Consider the following 19,594-nt stretch of genomic DNA (forward strand, 5'->3'; position numbering starts at 1 on the left):
GGGTGGAAATGCCCGTGCTAGCATTGCTAAAAAGAGCCGCGTTGACACAGCCGTGCAGGCCTCAGCAATGCTAGCAGGTATCCAGGGTTCCAGGCATGCTTGTGCAGCCTGCGCCGAAGCCCGTGCCGCTGCATCTACCCTGCTGTTTTTAGCAATGCTGGCACTGAGCTCCAGTCACACCTGGGAAGGCAGCATAGACGCAGCTTACGTGGGTCTGTCTACACTGCCCCTGGGAATGAGCAGCCCAGCCCGGGGGAAACAGCCTTTGCTTTAACACTGCAACTCAGGCTGCAGCATGGGGCCCCAAGCCTTTCCCGCCCGCCCCCCGAGGCTTCCGAGCCCAAGCTGCGGCCTGAGCAGCAATGTCGATACAGTTATTTTTAGCACGCCAGCGTGAGCTCGCCTAACACAAGCCTGTCGGCTCAGGCTGAGATGTTCATTCCCAGTGAGCAGAGAATTAGGCCCAAAGAATCTTATCTCTGCCCCGGTTCACCAAGCCACCAGCCTCTCGTCACTGAAATCTCTCGTAAAGACTCGTTTCTTCCCTGATGCTCGCAAAAGGGAGTTTTCAACACTATATTAAAACAAATTCTTAGTAACTTCTTCCTCAGGGCTTCCCAAAGTGTCCTGTCTTGCAGCAACTGGAAGCTCTTTGGGGCAGGCTCTATATTGATTTCGTGTTGGCACAGCGCAGATTGATAGATCCTCAGTACTGAACAAATACAAATACTATTAGTATTGCAGGAGCACCGAGGAGCCCCAGTCCCGGAACCCCTTGTGCTCGGTGCTGCACAAACAGAGAAAAATTCAGTCCCTGCCCCAAAGAGTTTACAATCAAAGTCATTAATACTGCAGCCTAAGAATTAAGCAACATTACAATCTACGTAATTAATAAATACTAAATCATTTTTCCAAGCTGTGCTATAGGGTAGCTAGTGGAGCTCTAGTGGTCCCCATAAAACAAACTGGACATTCTAATGCTGTGAACAGGCTGTATTTTGCTTAGCCCAAACAGGAGACTTTATATGAAAAATGAATCTCATTCTCGAGCATCCTTTTTTTTTTTTAGTTTCTCTTTGGGACCATTGGATGAAAGGAATTAGAGAGATATTCATCCTATTTAGCAGAAGGATGCTGTCTGTGTTTGGGAATCAGGAGAGCTGGTTTCAATACATAGCTCTGCCACAGACTTCCTGCATGACCTTGAGCCCGTCATTTAATCTTTCTGGCCCAGATCCTCAAAGGTATTTAGGCTCCTGACTTCCATTGAGGATCTGGGTCTGTGATGGGGGGACCACCCCACAGAGGACTAGAAGGGGTTAAGGTGGCCCACAGGCCAATTAACTCCACAGGCTTCACCTGGAGGAAGAGCCATGGAGCAGGGAACTAATTAGAAACAGGTTCAGCTGTGCAGCAACAGGAGGGGTCTGTAAAGAACCAAGTAGCTGGCAACAGATGAGGGCTGTTGAGAAAGGCAGGCAGTAGTAGTCCCTGGGAAGAGGGAGGTTTTGGTGCTGGTACACCCAGAGAGAGAGAGAGAGAGAGAGAGAGAGAGAGAAAAAAAAAAAAAAAGGGAACTAGGTGTGGTAGGAAGCAGTCCCTGGAAGGAGCAGTGAGGGCTGAGAGAGAAAAGCACAGAACTGCTGAGCTGCAGGTCCCTGGACTGCAACCTGGAGTCAGGCCAGGGTGGGGTTCTCCTAGGAGCCATGGCGGGAGTGGTGCCAGGAGGCAGTGAGAGGGACTTTGCCACCTTGGAAGGGGGAAATACGGAATGACCTGGCTCCAGGGCTGAGCCATGACCACGGTGCAGTTTCTGGAGCGAGAGACGGGCTGCAGACCAGAGGGAGAGACAGAGCAACAGCATGTGAACTGCTGTGGAAGCGGGTGTTGACGTCAAGAGCTAATCCCCAGAGCAAGCAGCAGGAGGAGGCACCAGACCAGTGGTGAGTGGTGCTCCTTGTGACTGCCTCATTTCCCAAACTCTAATATGGGGATAATCACAATTCCTTTTGCCTACCTTTAGGGTTTGTCAACTGTGGAAAGTTCTGCTGCTTTAACTATGCCTTCATAATTAAAGCAGCAATTACCCCATACTGTAGATAGATTTAACACTAATCTAAAAGAGTTTATAGCTTGTTCTAGTTCAGGTAGTAAAATAAGATAAAGCACCTGCAACAGGGCAGCCTGCCCCTTTCAGAGCCAGTTAGCCCTGCCCACCTACACCTGTAGTGAGGGGCAAGCAGGGCCAGATTTAGGGGCAGGTGACCCAGGTGACTGTGCGGGGCTTGGGGTGTGTGCTAGGCTAGGGGTGCTGTTTTTGTTTTTAGTGATCAAAAGGGAAAATAGATTGTCTGAGGTAACATGTTCCAGGTATTCTGTATGCGGAGTCATTTTTCACTGACCTCCTAGAATGTTCTGGACCTTTGTAGAATCTCCTAAGGTATTCCAAATTGCGGGAGGGCACTGAAGATGCTCCTCGCCTGGGGCACCATTTGGTCTGGGGCTGGCCCTGGGTGCAGGGGCTGGGATTTCTACAAAGAGGGGCCCAGCATTTGAGGGTTAACTGGGAGGCGAGTGGTCAGGCTGCTCCTATGGGGATGGAGGGGCAGAAGGCTAGGTGAGGGCCAGGGGGCTGTCTGAGGACTGTGGCCACCAAGATGCCTGTGTAGAAGATTGGGGCCTGGACTGGAGGGTGGTGTGGCTCAGAGCCTGGATACCTGTGGTGGGTGTTGAGACCAGGCTGATAAGAAAAGATGCTGGGCTGAAGATCCTCTGTTTTATGGGTCTGTTAGACAAAGTCTAAAGGGCAGACTGCTTTAAAGTGGCTTGGCTGGAGGGCCCAGTCACCTCCATGGCCGGAGTAGCCAAAGAGAGTTGTGGGGAAGCTGAGCCGGAGTGCTGCAAGGATCGGTCTGGCTGTGAGGCGATGCTCGGAGATGGTACGTGTTGTAACAGCACCTTTATACTGGTATCAATGTGTCTGTGCTACGGGTCACCCCCCTCCTCCCTAACTGACAGACTCATACTGGTATAACTCTTCTAGTATGTTCTCTAGTCTGTCTCGCCTACCTAGACAGTCCTTGCCCAAAGAGCTTACAATCTATGTACAATGGGGCTCCAATCTCACTAGGAGCTACTGTGCTACAAATACTCATTGTTGTATTAACAATATTGTGAATAATGCAAACTTTGATATGGGCAAACGTCAGCAATGTTGGCGATAATATCAGGTTTTTCTTTTTAATGATCATGCAAGCCTAAGTGTTTGTTGTTAAAATGAAGTGCAGGCACAGATTAGAAAGTGTGAATGAACAAAAGAAGCCCAAACAATTTGGCTTGGAGACTTTTAGAGCCTGCCAAATAGTTAGATATCCTGGAACAATGAGAAAATGCTGATCGTGACTCCTTTGGAGAGTGAGGGATAGTCTACGTGCTTTAATGTGGCTTGTGTGGTCACAGCAGAGCTGCCTCCACAAGGGCCGTAGCTACCAGCCCTGGAAGCACTGTCTACACTGGTGCTTTACAGCGCTGAAACTTGCTGCGCTCAGGGGGGTGTATTTTCACACCCCTGAGCGAGAAAGTTGCAGCGCTGTAAATGGCCAGTGTAGACAGTCCCTAAGGGGACTGAGCGGCTGTGTCTCAGCTTGTCTACATGGTGCGTTAGCGTGCACTAGCTGGGGTGTAGATTCTAGTCTACGCTACCATGTCATGCACTAACTGGCCCATGTGGAGCCTGCTGGTGTTCACTGCAAGTTCCGTAGTGCATGTTAATGTAGTCCTGTTTTGAAATGGGGTGCTCTCAATGTGTGATAGGGAACTAGCAGTGCACACCAGCAGGGTCCACATGGGCCACCTAGTGTGCAACAGCAGGGGGTTAATTCTAGTGTGCACCAGCCTGTTGTGCACTATGCATCATGTAGAGGAGCCCTTAGTCTAATGGGAAAGACCAACTGTACTTTCTCTTTAACCATGCATACCAACAAGACTTGCTATTTTATGCAAAACTGCTGTGATCATGTCAGTCACCCCCAGAAATATGTCATTACTGTTCCATGGGGAGTTTTATTCCTGGCTTGCTTTATCAGGCTGTTCCTTGTTCTCCCACACAGACCGCTCTATCACCAGCCGGATTAACTGTATGTTAATATTTCATAGATGTGACCCCATAGGATTTTGCTTTAAGTTACACCAGTGCAACTCCAGAAATACACAACTTAAATCAACAGGATTACACCAATGCAAGTGAGAGCAGAATCTGGCTGTTGTCTCTCTGTCAGCATTTCTAAACCTCCCACCCACATAGAAGAGTATCTAAGCAGTGCAACGTGTTTAAGAATGACGAGTTCTGGCTATAGCAGGACAAGCATCTTTTGTCCTTTCTTTGTTCTAGCCATTGGCTGTTGTCTGCCAGCAGAGTGCTGTGTCTCCTTTACAAAACAGTCCTACAGCATTCCTGAGTGTCACAGATTAGACCACAGGTTTTTCCAAGTGGGAGCTTTTAATGTGGCCTCACAATGGGGCCCTGATTTTGGCTGGGCGCTCCAAATGCTACTGAAATAAAAATAATAGCCTCATAAAAGTAGAGGAGAGATTATCACCCCCTCCCCCTTCAATCCCAAGTGCTACTGCTATAAAGAGGCTGCAAGTAGCCTGGGAGTTTTCCTTCAGTGCACACAGTGTAGGGCTCCTGTCAGTAGCCTTAGGCTGCCCCCAAGCCCCAGTGGGAGTGGGTGTCTCAGTAGCGCATGCGGAGATGGAAATTCTGGGTTGTGACGCAGCTCATGGATGGCATCAGAAGGCTGCTGTAAATCAGAACAGCCAATCGCTGCTCTAACTTGTGCAGAGGGCTGCACTAGGCCCAGACTCCAGGCAATGTGTATTTAAAAAAAAAAAAAAAGTGGCATAAAGTGTCTCTTCCCTGCCCACCTGGACTGTGTTTTCTGTGCTGCATCTCCTGAAAGCATAGAACCCGATCCTGCGCCGCCTCTGGCTCTGCAGGCAGGATGTTCTTTTCTTAGGCCCTGCCCCTGGCTCCCAATCGTCTGACTCTAACAATGCCTCGAGCAATTGTATTCAGATAAAATGCCTGCTGTGCTGTAGTATCCTATACCTTTACTGATCTATTAAAAATAAACCTGGGCTGCTTGGGAAATCCCAACTGTCTTTCTCGTCTGAGATTTTTATTTTCTTTTAAGGGAAGGGTCTCTCCGTTAGGTGTCTCTGTCCTGGACTTAATACTTTTGTTTGGTTTTTTTGTTTTTAAAAGATCCTGCATGATGTTTGCCTACCAGTAATTCACAGAACCCCCTGCAGTTCTCTTCCACCTGGGCACTAATTAACACACCAGTACTTTGCTACTAATTCTGCTGACGGTTTGCTTTTGGCATTTGCCCATGTGCTGTTCATGACGACGGGATAGCCTCTCTCGAGATGGTGATGCCACATGATGTGAATAACTCGCAACACACACTAGATAGGAAACCTATCACCATTTTTTGGGGGGGGGGGTCATTTGTTTGCTTACTTGATATTATGTGGATGCCGCAGGGTCACGACTGGTACAGGCAAACCAAACTTTCAAAAGTGGCCACTAATTTTGGATGCTCAGTTCAAGAAAGAAATCCGAACGCAGGGGATTTTTCACAGAATTGCCTGCACAGTCAAGGCTTGTTACAGGGATGACTCCAAAGCAAATCTCCACATCCAAATGCCTCTAACCTGGTAGGGATTTGGAATTAGAACCTGGCTCCAGACCTGGATTTTCTCATCTATCTTAGATACGTACATGGCCTCCATAGTGCCTCACAACATCTCTATGAAGTAAGGCAGTGCTATTGTCCCTATTTCTCAGAAGGGGAACTGAGATAGAGACGCAGTGTCTTGCCAGAGATCACACAGGAAGTCTTTGTGGTAAGAACACAGAAATGAACCCAGGTCTCTCAAACCCCTATCCGGCTGTCCTGCCACAGGAACATCCTTCCTCTTTTCTGCCTGGTTTCTATTTCTGTGACAGATCTGCATGTGCCCAGACTTGGAGGGGTGTGTGTGTGTGTGGTAAGACAACTCCCACCTGTTTATGCTCTCTGTATGTGTGTATATATATCTCCTCATTATATGTTCCATTCTATATGCATCCGAAGAAGTGGGCTGTAGTCCACGAAAGCTTATGCTCTAATAAATTTGTTAGTCTCTAAGGTGCCACAAGTACTCCTGTTCTTCTTTTTGCGGATACAGACTAACACGGCTGTTACTCTGAAACTTGTGTGTGTGTGTTGAAATCTGAAGCAAATTTTGATGCTCAGGCTCATTTCTAGACTACTTTAACCTTCCACACCAAGTTCTGTTGTAAGGGATGGGGGGGGAAGGGAACTTCTCTCTGAAAGCTTCTTTGGAGAAAGGAAGGCCCTCCAGAATCACTGTTTAAAGGGGGCCTTTGTGTCATGACTTCTCCTGCTCCTTGGAAAAGTGCCATATGGGTGGATTAAAGCTAAAGGGACCTGGATCCATCAAAACTTTGAGGACCCCTAAGTAGATTCTACCTCCCAGATATATCTAATGGATCTGGGGTTTCCTGCAATTCTGAGTCCTTGATCTTCCTTCCAAATGTAGCAGCCCAGCTAACACAGCCCTATCTACCTCTTAACTTCTTTGTCAGGATCTCCTGCTGCCTCAAGTCTGGTGGCCCAAATCCCAGGCATCCTGCCTTAATTTGCCACTGCACGCTACCCTCCACTCTGTTCCTTTAAAGCGCTGTGGCATCACAGCAGAGCAGTCTTAAGTGCACCAACCACACAATGTCCAACACTTGGCAACCCATAGACTTGTTCGCTTGGCAGCCTATAGTCTTGCTGCGCAGGTGCTGAGCCCCAAAGCTGGCACAGGAATTAGACTTGTGGACACAGTGTGGACACAGCACTGCTACAGAATGGTTATGAGCTAGGAGCGCCTACGGTTGGAATGCCAAGCATTCTGCACTGCTTCAGAATCCCTGGGTCTAGTAGCTTCTAACAGGGAGTAGGTCAGGGAGACAGATTGGGGGGGTAGGGAGGGTCTAGTGATCTGAGCTCAGGGAAAGGAGCCATGTGCTCCCTCCATCTGTACCCTTGGAAATGTCACTTAACCTCTGCTTTAGTTTCTCCCACATGCAAAATGAGGGGTGACTGTACCTACGTCACAGGGCTGTGGAGTTCATGTTTGCGGAGCATTTTGAGGCATGAAAAAGCATGGCATCAGAGCGACATGTTCTCACTAAGAAAAGCAAAGCCAGCATCAAGCGCAGCTTATTGTGAGTCCTGGGTCTTGTCATGCTGTTTGCCGGGAGCAGAGATGGGCAGGGTGTGTGCTTTATGCAGTCGCACCACAGCTCTGTCTTCAGTCACAGTGTAATCAGGACAGCCCCAGAGGCGGTTGCATAGGGAGGCCAGGCTAGCAGCAAAGAGCGTTGCAAGATGGAGAATGAAAAACACCCGTGGGTGCTGGCTGCCTTTGAACAAAGATCAGTTTTTAACTTCTAGGAAAAACATGCTATATGAATGCAAGCACGTATAAACATGTATGTGCACTCATGCATGTCTCTACACATACATGCTCATGTGTGAGTGCTTGTGTGTGCATAGATACCTATGTTTGCATACACCTAGTATGCTTGGGTACAGGATTGTGTTTGTGTGCATACACGTAGGTATATTTGCTGTTCCAGAAGCTCTCTAGATGTTAACAGATAAAGTGCCAGTAGATATTGCTCCAGAACATGCAGCATCATGCCTGGGTTTTTGTAGGAACAATGAAACTTGTTGCTGTTGTGCAGGGCAAATGGGAGTTCTTTACACCAATCCTTAACATGCTCAGAATTGCCAATCCCAAGATTCAAAACTCGTGAGTCAGACACCCCACTCCACCCCCCCAAATCACTAGAGTGGCTTAAAAATGAGATTTACAAAACTCTGCATTCTGGGTTCTTTTACTTTGCTTTCCAGTCTTGGAGGCTTTACAGATCATGTTTTCAAGCTTTTCTCCATAATTACCTTTTTAAAATGAAAGCTGAGATTCTCTGGTTTTTGTGCGACTCCAGAGCTGGGGCTTTAAGGAAAATGCCAAATTTCATGAGATGCACAATGAAACCATTGCATGAGTGTGTCCATGTGCATGTTCATTTGCTGCATTCTGAGGCTTCTCAACTCTGCTTTCCTAGCAGCAACTTCAAAAGCCCTGTATCAGTTTGGTGGCCCTATCCAAGGAGAGCTTGCTGCTCTTCCCTCTGGAGTCCCTCAGTGCCTTTCTGACCATTGGGCAGAGGGGTTGCGTTCTCTGGGGATGGAGGGCAGACCTTAAGCAGTGACTGAAAGAAGGGTAAAAATGACAGGTCTAAATCTACTTCTTGATCATATCCAACATGCCACAATTCATTTTTCTCTGACTACCAGGCTGCGTTTGTGCATGCTTGTCTGTGTGTATCAAAATGACTGCTTTGACCTTATTGTAATGAAATATTGCAGTAAGGTGGATTCAGAAATATCAATCTTAAACTTTCATTTTCCAGGAAATTCTGAATCTTTAAATTCAGGGCAACAGGAAACTTTTGAAATGTCGGAATTTCCTGACCAATGGAAACTCTGGTTTCAACCGGCTCTAGTGCAGGGATTCCCAAACTTGGCTTGCAGCTTGTTCAGGGTAAGCCACTGGTGGGCTGTGAGACGCTTTGTTTACCTGAGTGTCTGTAGGTACGGCCGCTCCCAGTGGCCGCGGTTCGCCGTTCCCGGCCAATGGGAGCTTCGGGAAGCGGCGTGGGCCAGGCACCGCTTCCTGCAGCTCCCATTGGCTGGGAACAGTGAGCTGCGAGCGGCTGTACCTGCAGACTCTCTGGTAAACAAAGCGTCTTGTGGCTCGCCAGGGGCTTACCCCGAACAAGCCGCAAGCCAAGTTTGGGAACCCCTGCTCTAGTGAGTAGTTGCATTGACTTCAATGGGTCTACTCGGATGCATGAAGTTATGCATGTGTTTGCAGGATCAGGGCCTAAGGGGAGTTGTCCTCCTAATTCAGAACTGGGACATTATCAGCTAGGTAGGCCTTGACCGTATAAAAATCAGATTAAACCAGGATGAAACAAATTGCTTGGGAATGAATCTGCTTGGTGAGAGACCATAGGAAAATGTCAATCCAAGACAGTTAAAGTTACTCCAGACCAAATGTGCAGCTTGTCACTTCAGTGAATCTCAGTTAAAAACGACACTGACCATTCATTCTCACACACAGATCTTTTAGGGATGATTATAGACGCGTTACAAAAATGACTGCTCAACCCAAGAATCCCATTTCTTTCCCTCTTCCTAGCCTTGGGCTACAAACATGATTTTACTAGGCATGATGGGGGCAGGGGTGGGGTGATTTTGCATCTATTAATAGTTCGCTTTTAACCCCCAAACCTTTACAAATTATCTTTCAAGATAATTATCATGCAACCACCAAACCTAAAGCAGCTGGAGAGCTAAGGGAGGTGTGGGGGGAGTAACATCAAAATTCAGTTGTTGGGTTTTTTCCCAAAATTGAACTTAAATGGTTAATCTTTGTCCTAGATTTTTCTGTTAATCTGCTTTCATATTGACTTTAATCTCCCCACTAGCACACCACATTAGACACTGCTACACTTCAGAAACTAATCACTTGCTTGATTCTCTTCCCCCGCCCCCCTCCCCCCCGCCCGCAAGGCCTCTGTGCTTTGTCTTTAAAATTAAATCTGTAGTGACTGTACCAGTAATGGAGAACATACTGTCATTTCTGGAAACCATTCAGCACTCTGTCCCATTGGAAATCAATATCGACTGCTTTATTTTTCTAAAGCTAAAATGGGATACAAGGGATATTTCAAATGACGTTTACAAGCGCAGCAAAGTCTCCTGTGGCTGTATTTTTAGAACAAGACACTGCTCTCCCTGGCTTGGAATTTCGGTCTCAATGTTTGATGTACATAATAGGGGCCTTGATCCTGCATTGAAACCAATAGGACTACTCATCTGAATAAGGACTTGCAGAATCTGGCACCTGTGTACATACCATAATGTTTGAGAGCGAGAACGAACCAGGAAGAACAGTGTCCTGCCTAAGTAAGGGCTTTTACAGGAGGAGAGACTACTGATGTGAGTAAAGGCTGCAGGATCAGACCTTAGCTTTGCTAGTCCCTCTGGGTCTGCATTGTCTCATGATACAGACTTTCTATCAAAGTGAAATTACTGATGGTCTGGTATGAGGTGGGGAGAGCACTGTGCTTTATAATGGTCTCGTGCTGTATTTAGCAGGGAGCCAACTCTGGGCTTTTCATTTGCAATGCATGGGTGGAAGGCAAGTCTGTTGCATAAGCAACATGTGTGGTACAGTATCTGTGGGAAGGAGAGTTGGCAGCACCACTCATGTACTGTCAGGCCTTAACTCCCCCCTTCTCCTCTCTCCCCTCCTCCAGCAAAAGGAGTGTTCCAAGCAGGGCTGGCATCTGCTGCAGCGGAACCTTGATTGCCTTGCTTTCTTTGAATGTGTGACCTAAATTTTCTTTAAAACACATACACTCCCTCCCTCTCTTCAGCATTAACTTCCTTCAGGTCTTGGAAATGCTTTTTATATACTGATAAGAGGTCACATGCAAGACAGAGGCAAAGTCACGGAGCACTAATCTCCCTCCCTCTCTCCCCAGACCTAATCACGGTGTCTTTAATCAGTCTTTGCTCTGGCAAAGCTAAAGAGGGCTCTAAGCAAAGGCTGAATTGTGCCTCCTCAATTCTCCCTCCCCAGGCTACAAATACCTTGCATTGACTTCAGTGGCAGTTTCTCATACCTCCTGGGAGAACCGGGCCATGGACCACTGCCTATCACTACAACTAAAGCCCACCAACCACATTTAAGGCCCTCAACTGTTTTAAAAGCCTAAAATCCTTCCCCATTGGTGGTTCTCCCTTAACTTGGATTCCTTCATTTAATTTTTAAAATAGGATGGGTTATAAACAACATACTGCCAAGCCTGCAGACCTGAGAGCAGAGGAACAGCCCATCTCCCTCCCAGGTCAGAGCTAGGTGACCTAACAATAGAAACTCCAAGCATTTGCACTACAGAGCAGTTTACGATGTTCTACTTTGTAAATGTGTGTTGGTTGCTGCCCTTAGAATCCCTTGGCTTGAGTAAACTGCCTTAACACTACACAACTGCCAACTTGCTACATCCAACTGTGTCATTTGGCTAGTTTGGGAAGCTTGGGTTGGTCCCTCCCTGTGGCTGTGTCAAAGGGAAATGAACACCCTTTTGCTTCTTAGCACTGATCATTCCTGACAGCGCTGAATTTGAACAGGAAAGATCTGAGTGATTTACTGTTTTATTTCAGCTTGCTTGATGCAAGCAGCCACTGGTGAGGCAGCAGTTTATATGTTGCCATTTCTCAAGACAATCCTAGAAGATCAGGGTTCGAAGAGCCCTCAGGAGGTCATCTAATCCAACCCCCTGCTCAAAGCAGGACCAACACCAACTAAATCATCCCAGCCAGGGCTTTGCCAAGCTGGGCCTTAAAAACCTCTAAGGATGAAGATTCCACCACCTCCTTAGGTAACCCCATTCCAGTGCTTCACCACCCTCCTAGTGAAATAGTTTTTCCTAATAGCCAACCTAGGCCTCCTCCACTGCAACTTGAGACCATTGCTCCTTGTTCTGTCATCTGCCACCACTGAGAAGAGCCGAGCTCCAGCCTCTTTGGAACCCCCTTTCAGGTAGTTGAAGGCTGCTATCAAATCCCGCCTCGCTCTTATCTTCTGCAGACAGATTGTCAAACAAGGATCCATCCAACATGGAATCCAACCTCTGCATGTCAATATTGCCTCTTATTCTCAAGGAAGGTGCTGCTTTTGTCTTATTGATGCATGTGTTGTGGAAGGGGTAAGACCATAGAAGGGGGAAGTCAGGGGAAAAATTTCTTGGATACTGTCATTTCAGAAATATGGGACTTGATTTTGCACTCGCACTGGTGCAAACCAGCAGTTACTCCACTGAGGGTGATGGGCCTTGTGCACTCATGTACACCAGTGAGAAGTGAGTGTAAAACACCACCACATCACCATGGGAACCCTTTACACTCACTGTGCACTGGTATAAATGATGGCACAAGGTGAAGGGCAATGGAGAACCAGGCGTAGTGGTGTTGCATCCATGTCGAACGAGCAGGAGGTCTCACTCAAGCCCGGTGGGGTCTCACTGGCTGTGGCCCAGTGAGGTGAAGTGCCTTGCTCAAGGTCACATTCTAGAATTGAGAATAAAACTCAAGGCCAGAAATGGCAAGTGATAGTTGGGTGTCAATTTGGGAGGCGGAGGGAGGCAACTGGAGACACTTTAAGAAGTGGGCTGGTTTTCAGAAAGTGCTGAGTGTTCTCCCCCTGAAAATCTTCAAGGTGGCTCAAACTGGGAACCCAAAAGATGAGGAGACCCAGAAATCACTGTCTGGAAATCTGAAAGAAGATTTCCTACGGTCAGTGCCTGATTCCGTGGCTAATCCCTTAAGCTACCACCTCAGGACCTCTTGCTGAAATTCAAGGCCCCATGCTTCCTGCTTGCTCTCCCTTACGTAGCCCTCTGTTCAGAGGAGCTAGCAGATCGCACGAATTACTGCCAAAAGATTTAAATTTCCCCTCTAGTTACTGGAAAGGGATCGGGAAAGAGGAAAAATAGTCAGAACAAATCCATTTCTATTTCTGATGTGTTTATGCTGCGCAAATGAAAATGGGAGTGGGGAGGGAAGCCAAGTTTGCTGTCATTTCAATATATGAATCACTGCAGGGCTGTTAACAGCATTTTTCTTCCTATAAAATCTGGTACTGTAAACAAGGGAGGGTGTTGATGTGGGGGGAACTTCTGAACTCACCCGGGGAATGTGGTTCATCTGAAATGGATTTGGCTGCAATATTTAGTAAAGATGCTCTCCCCTCACCCACCCCATGTCATCTAAACAGTGCTAGACGGCGAAGAAGGATGTCAGCTGAATTTGCTGGCTGGGAGTGCCAAGGATTGGAATTCTTCCATTTTGAGTTTCCTCTCCCTCCCCCGCATTGGAAGGATAACTCCATTTGGTAAACTGCTACCCAGGAATCTCACTCCGACTGCTGTGAATGCCATTAACCAGTTGTAATTTATGACCTCCAGTCAAATATTCAGCAGACTTTACATGCCTTTAGCTCACTGCTTAACTTTGCTCCCGTGCCAGAAATTACGACGCCTTCTGTGAACTTGCACTCATTTCTTTCCAAAGTTTCACTGGTTAAAGCTGTGAAAAGGTGAACGGAGATTCCTGGAATCCACTGACTTGCCTGGATGCTTTGGGTGGGGAGAGCATGCTGCTGGAAAGGTGGATGGTCCAGAATGAATCATCCTGTGGTCCACCCGAGATTGCCTGTCGCCACATGGCAGGTGATGGTGGTTGTCAGGCAGGCAAATCTCATACTGTGGTTACATGTGGAAGGTGCTCAATAGATTTATGGGCATCAGGGAAGGCTTCAGGGGAGGGAAGCTGCTACTTAATCCGCAGCACATTTGACAGGCTGTACAAAGGGCTCCTGCTGATCTCGGATTCATTACTTCCCCGGAGGAGGCGGCGCAGTGGTTTTTAAGGATTTTTCCTGATGAGTCGTTATTAGTAACCCTGTTGCAACATCTTGTCAATATCCGAATGAAAAGCTCTTTTGGGTGAGAGGCTCGTTGTCAGAAATGACAAGCAAACAGGAAAATGGTGCATCTATTACTGTTGGAGCTCTCTGCTTACAGCGACCTGTGTCTAGAATTCCTCTGGAATCTGAGAAGGTAGGATTAAGACAAACCAGCTATTCTGAAAGGTAATGCTGGGGAATGGGAGAATTTGCTAAAGTAGCAAAAAGTTCCTTTTAGAACACACACAACGCCATATGGTTCTCCCCGGTGCTAGTCTCATACTGAAAGATAAAGGACATCATTGAAATATGACATCAGATCCAGCCCTGAATGAGCACGACCAAAAGTTGCTGCTGTTTGATGTTGTATGTGACATAAGATACCTGGCCACTGGGAACCAGCCTGAGAGAGTATCTTCCTCACTAAAACTAGCATTATCAATGGTCCTCAGTCTTGGAAACCTCATCAAGGAAATCAAGGGTTAAATGGCTCATGGGCACATCCAGGACAAAGATGAAGTACACTGGAGTGGGAGATCTTGCGTTGCTTCTGCCCACACTGGACCTCATTTTCACAGATCTTATGATAATATATGGAGATATACCTATCTCATAGAACTGGAAGGGACCTTGAAAGGTCATTGAGTCCAGCTCCCTGCCTTCACTAGCAGGACCAAGTACTGATATTTTTTTTCCCCCCCAGATCCCTAAGTGGCCCCCTCAAGGATTGAACTCACAACCCTGGGTTTAACAGGCCAAAACTCAAACCACTGAGCTTGTGTATGCATCTACGACTTTGAGAGGCACTCCGACATTAAGGTGTCGGACACAGGATAGATGACCGGTATCAGTGGTATAAAAGTCTTATGGCGCCTCCGCTAGCAAAAATCAGCCTAGCTCTGGAGCCAATGGAGCACTACTGATTTACACCAGCTGATCATCTGGTAAAATGGTACGATCCTTAGACACGGTTGGGAAGAAATGATCTATAATGTCCAAGTTTGTAATGAGGTCATTGATGCCAGTGGGCATGTCAAAGCCTCCAAACCTGACTTATGCACAAGAAATCTATTTCCTCTCATGGCTGGAAGAGCTGCATTTGGGCCTAGTTAAAAAATAGAGCAGCAAAAGTATGAAAGGGATGGGAAAATAGATAAGTCTGCAGTGACAAAATCATCTTTGTTTCCTTGGAGTCGGTGAGAGAGAAGAGCTGGAAGACAATGAGTAATTAGTCATTGCTGAATTATTGATGAAAGATACTGTACAAGTTGGAACAAATTTCAGCAATGGGAGGGAGTTATGTGAATCGTTTGTCTTCATCTGGAGAGGCTTTATGAAGAGCAAATATCTGTCCGGACCTGCTCATCTTTTGCCATGGGCAAGGACAGGATTTTAAAGTGACCCTCACTTTCCCAAACTCCGGTTCACACAACCCCGAAGGTTCCTGTGGCTCCCCAGTTAGCATACGCTGAAGCTGTGGTCCTGCCGCCGCGCCCCCCCCCCCTTGGCTTCAAGCTTCATGTCTAAGATTTGCAGAGCTGGAGATAAGCTCCTTGGCCTGCCAACGCCTCTCCTGTGCAGTGCCTAGGATCTGCAAAAGTTTTATCTTCAGGCATGTGCCCTGTGGGGTTCCTAAACACTGCAAGTCTGAAGCTCCCTAGGTGTCCTATAACTTTGCAGAATCAGTCCCTTAGTAATTCTTTAATGTCTCCATGTTTGGAATTCATGCTGCAATCATGAATGATAGAAATCGGAGATTGCATTAGTTTGATTAGATTTCCTAAATTCTAACAAAGATCAAGGCCCAATCACAATCTAGTCCACTCCCTTGTCAGATTTGGATTGCCCCTATGGTATATTTAAGTGATGAGATCCTTAACAATTTGTTTCCTATTATAGCTCACAGATCTTCTGGCCTAGAGCAGAAGATACTGGGTCTGGGTCTTTACCTTGTTGTAAAAGCAGTTTCAGATTAATACCTAGCTTTTTATATAGGTCTATTTTTCATTAGCTCTAGTCTGAACTGCTTTAACACATTATTACCCCTTGGGCAAGGTCTTCCTTTGTGCCACTTGCACAATTGTATTAAACAAAATTTCCCAGGCCACAAAAACTCAGAATCTTGTGGCAATGGCGAGAGGTTGCTTTGCAGGAGGAAACAGCTGCAGCTTGTACTGTGATGTGGTGTTTAAAAAGTCATGCCAAGGAAAGATATTTTTCAGATGAGCAGGCGGGGGGCAACCCAATATAGTTATGCTGTTAGATGCTAAAGCTATCTAGCATCTCGGTCATAAAGCAGCAAAACAAGAGGGCTGCTGATGTTGCAGGTTCCTGGGCTGCTCTAGATCGAGGTGGGGGTCAGAGAATTGATTTCATATTTCCTCACTGCAAAAAGGGGAAGAAAAAAAAAAAGGACCACATTTCCTGTAGCTCTGAAGGAGACTTTTGGTATGATCTCATCCCTATTGTTATCAATGAAGCCCAGCCTTTTTCCTGTCCTTATGCGTGCTGGAGAAAGAATGAACTATTTTTACATCTTAATCGATAAACAAGAGGCAAAATACCTCTGAAGGCACAGATTAGTGGAGGAAGTGGCAGGATCATCTTTCGTGCTCCCCCCTCCCCCCCCCCCAAGACGAGTGAATTGCTGCTTTATCTATCCTGCAATAGTGAGTCAAACGCAGAGCAGTGGCTGAACAGGTTTCAAAAGCTAATTCCCTCTCAAGAAGTGCATTGTGTTCTACTGTAGAATGAACCCAAAGGGTAGCTTTATAATGATGGGTTATAAGCACAAGCACCTGTTTTATCTTGCACTCTGCCAGCTGAGTGTCAGAGTAAAACATGCCCATAGTCTCCAGCATGTATCTCCGCCAAGGTAGCATTTTGTCACCCACGCTGGGAGAGAAGCTTTATTCAAATTGGATTCAGCGGGATCATCGTATGTCGGGTTAGGATTGTAGGACCACGTTTGTAAAATGAGAACCGTGCCAACAGGGTGAGTATTCAGGATTAAGGACGCTCAGGGTATGTCTACACTGCAATAAAACACCCACGGTTGGCTCATGTCCGCTGATTCAGTCTCAAGGGGCTCGGGCTGCAGGGCTCTAAAACTGCAGTGTAGATGCTAGCCCGAGCTTGGGGACCTGCTCCCCTTGGGGGTCTATTGAGTATCTTACTCCATGAACCATCCCATTGTCTGCAGTGGTACTGTGAGTAAAGAGGACAGCATTGGATTCCCAGCAGCCAGTTAAGATCTACATTTTTGCCGTAAGCAAGAGGTGATGCACAAGCTACCCCCTTCTCAGGAGTAGCCCCAGGAGACGCTGTGCCTTAGACACCTCTCTTTGGGAATGTCTATAACCGGGTTGGAGCTGGAATTTCCAGCTCAGCGAGACCTACATGGGCGAGCTTGGATTCAGCTAGCGCACTAAAAATAGCAGCGTAACTGCGGCCGCATGGGCAGCAGGTGGGGCTAGACGCCGTGAGTGTGTACTTCAGGTTTCAGCTAGCTGTGGCCATGTTGCTATTTTTAGCGCACTAGCTCAATCGGAGCCGGTGTGGGTATGTCTGTCTGAGCTGGAAATTTTACCTTCGGCTGCAATGTGGGAAATGCTTCTCCCTCAGAACATGGAGAGGAACAAGTTACTCCAGGCCTTGCAAAGTGCTGCTGCTTCCTCCCTTACTTATTGGCCAGATGCAAGGGGGTAGCAGATGCAGAGCAAAAACTCCATTCACTTCCCAGCCCCTTGGCTTCACCCACTCCCAGTTCACTGGCTCACAGCAGGGAGTGTTCACAGCAGACCAGGAGCTACAACCTTGGTAGGTCTCATTTGCCTGAGCAGGTGGTGTGGTTTAGCCTTAGCCCCTCTTACAATCCCATTTGTGTCCTCAGCTTGCTTAGACAATTTAGCCTGGAGACTGCAAAGCAGCATTTAACCAGGGCCACCCAGAGGATTCAGGAGGCCTGGGGCAAAGCAATTTCGGGGGCCCCTTCCATAAAAAAAGTTGCAATACTATATTCTCATAGGGGGGCCCTGTGGGGCCTAGGGCAAATTGCCCCACTTGCCCTGCCCTCCCCTCCCCCTGGGTGGCCCTGCATTTAACCTTCTGTCCATCAAAACATGTAATGAAAAGAGGCATTTCTTGAAATGCTGCAAGGCTTTCTTGGTTGGTAAATGTAGGGGCCAGGTGTGGAGTTTGGTTCTGGATTGTGAAATGGATGGGAACTTCCCTGCTTTGTGGGTTGTGGATTTTGGCTCTTGCATTATCATTGGGTAATTCTAGTATGACACATTATTCTCCTTGTTCAATGGCTTCTAAACCTGCATGTGCCACCTTCTCCTTTAGGAAATTCACAAATTCCTGCTTGGAATCCATTTTCCCCTTTACACAGCAATAATTACATGAAGAAATCAGAGGCACAGTAGGGTCCAGATAACCATGTTGCTAAATCTACAGAACCACGCAGGGCCTAGTTATGCATATACACTGATCTGGTTGATTTTTAAAACCTAGAACACAGTGAGCACCACAAGAGGGTTCACAACTATTTAAAGGGATAACTACTCAATTCCTGTACACCATACTGGGAGAGGATCACATTTCAAAGTATACATGGCTTTCATGTCTGTGGTCCCTGTTCTATGGGAAGATGTATGTAGGTGCCCTAAATGAGGCTAGTCATGACATTAAGAACTCACCTGTGCAGTGCTTCTGCAATCGGAGAATCTCTAGGTGCAGGTCATGGAGCAGTTCCATCTGTTCCTTCTTCAGGAAGGCGATATGTCGCTGCACGCTCTGGATCTGGTGCTCCAGGGACAAAGTCTCCATCGCAACAAAATTAACAGTCCAAGCCTGGAGGGAGTCAATGGTTCGTGATCAGACATGCAGCTGCGTACTGTGCTTGTGATTCAGCTGGAGAGGTGAAAATTATTCCTGCGGCTTTTACAAGAGACATTTAAAAGGGGGAATTGAACACTGCTTGAGATATATTATGAGTGGCTGAACCCCCAGTCTTTCCTTTCTCTTCCCACACATTGGGGGCACCTCTGAGTCCCTTTACTTAGATTTCACCAATGCTTTTTACTTATAGGACCCCCATCGCTATAGTGCCTCAGATAGATTAACGGATTGGACTGAAGTTTTATCATTCCCCTTGTGTATATGGGGCGCGGGGACCCAGATTAAGCTGCTTTCGTAGGGCCACACATGGGGTCTGAGGTAGAGCAGGCAATCTAGGCCTGATGACACCATGTGGGTGATGTCAGATGATGGCATGGCTTTTTAGTTTACTTTTTAGAAACTAGGACATTTCTCTCTCTCACACACACACACACACACACACACACACACACACACACACACACACTCTACAACTGCAAAGTCAAGTACTAAAAAGTTAGGAACTGCTAGAATTGCATTGAAATGCCTCTGCAACCTGAATTCAGAACCTTTGTGCATATGGCTTTTTACACCGTCTTTCATTACTCTTACATTTTATTTCCTTTTTCTATAGGACCCTTCCTCATTCAGGACACAGAATGTCTGGTGCTCACTGAATTAGCAGCTATTCAATACTTGTTTTATCCTCGCAATTGCATGGGGCATACATTCCTTACTTACTGCCAACTATTCAAACCTTGCTCTGAAGACAGAATTATGCATTTCCTCCTGGGTTTTTTTGATGGCTTTCCTCACTATAGTATCAGTGCATCAAACATTTAATGACTTCATTTTCACAACACCCTGGGAAGTGAGGGGTGGTGGTATCTCCATGCCTCCATTTCCCATCTGTAAAATGGGAATAAGGTCAAAAGTATCAGCTAAGTTTTCTATCTGACTTTAAACACCCAGCACCTGATGGTTTTTTTTTTTTTTTTTTTTTTTAAGAATACATAGCATTAGATAGCACTTCATATGTTCAAAGCAC

At 46.8% G+C, this 19,594-nt stretch overlaps 2 protein-coding genes across 2 annotated transcripts in view; one reads left to right on the forward strand and one right to left on the reverse strand.

The window, feature by feature from the left end:
* CCDC92B (coiled-coil domain containing 92B) overlaps positions 1 to 19,594 on the reverse strand; it is a 53,761-nt gene that overhangs the window by 20,176 nt on the left and 13,991 nt on the right. The window contains exon 2 of the mRNA XM_042857825.2: positions 18,366 to 18,519. Within this exon, the coding sequence (XP_042713759.2) occupies positions 18,366 to 18,519 (154 nt within the window). The remainder of the gene's footprint in view (positions 1 to 18,365; positions 18,520 to 19,594) is intronic.
* The window catches only part of RAP1GAP2 (RAP1 GTPase activating protein 2), a 301,497-nt gene continuing 283,514 nt past the window's right edge, over positions 1,612 to 19,594 (forward strand). The window contains exon 1 of the mRNA XM_065573327.1: positions 1,612 to 1,943. The gene's annotated coding sequence lies outside the window, so the exon portion shown is untranslated. The remainder of the gene's footprint in view (positions 1,944 to 19,594) is intronic.

Source organism: Chrysemys picta, chromosome 19 (genome assembly GCF_011386835.1).
Source record: "Chrysemys picta bellii isolate R12L10 chromosome 19, ASM1138683v2, whole genome shotgun sequence".
In the NCBI taxonomy this organism is placed as follows: domain Eukaryota; kingdom Metazoa; phylum Chordata; order Testudines; family Emydidae; genus Chrysemys; species Chrysemys picta.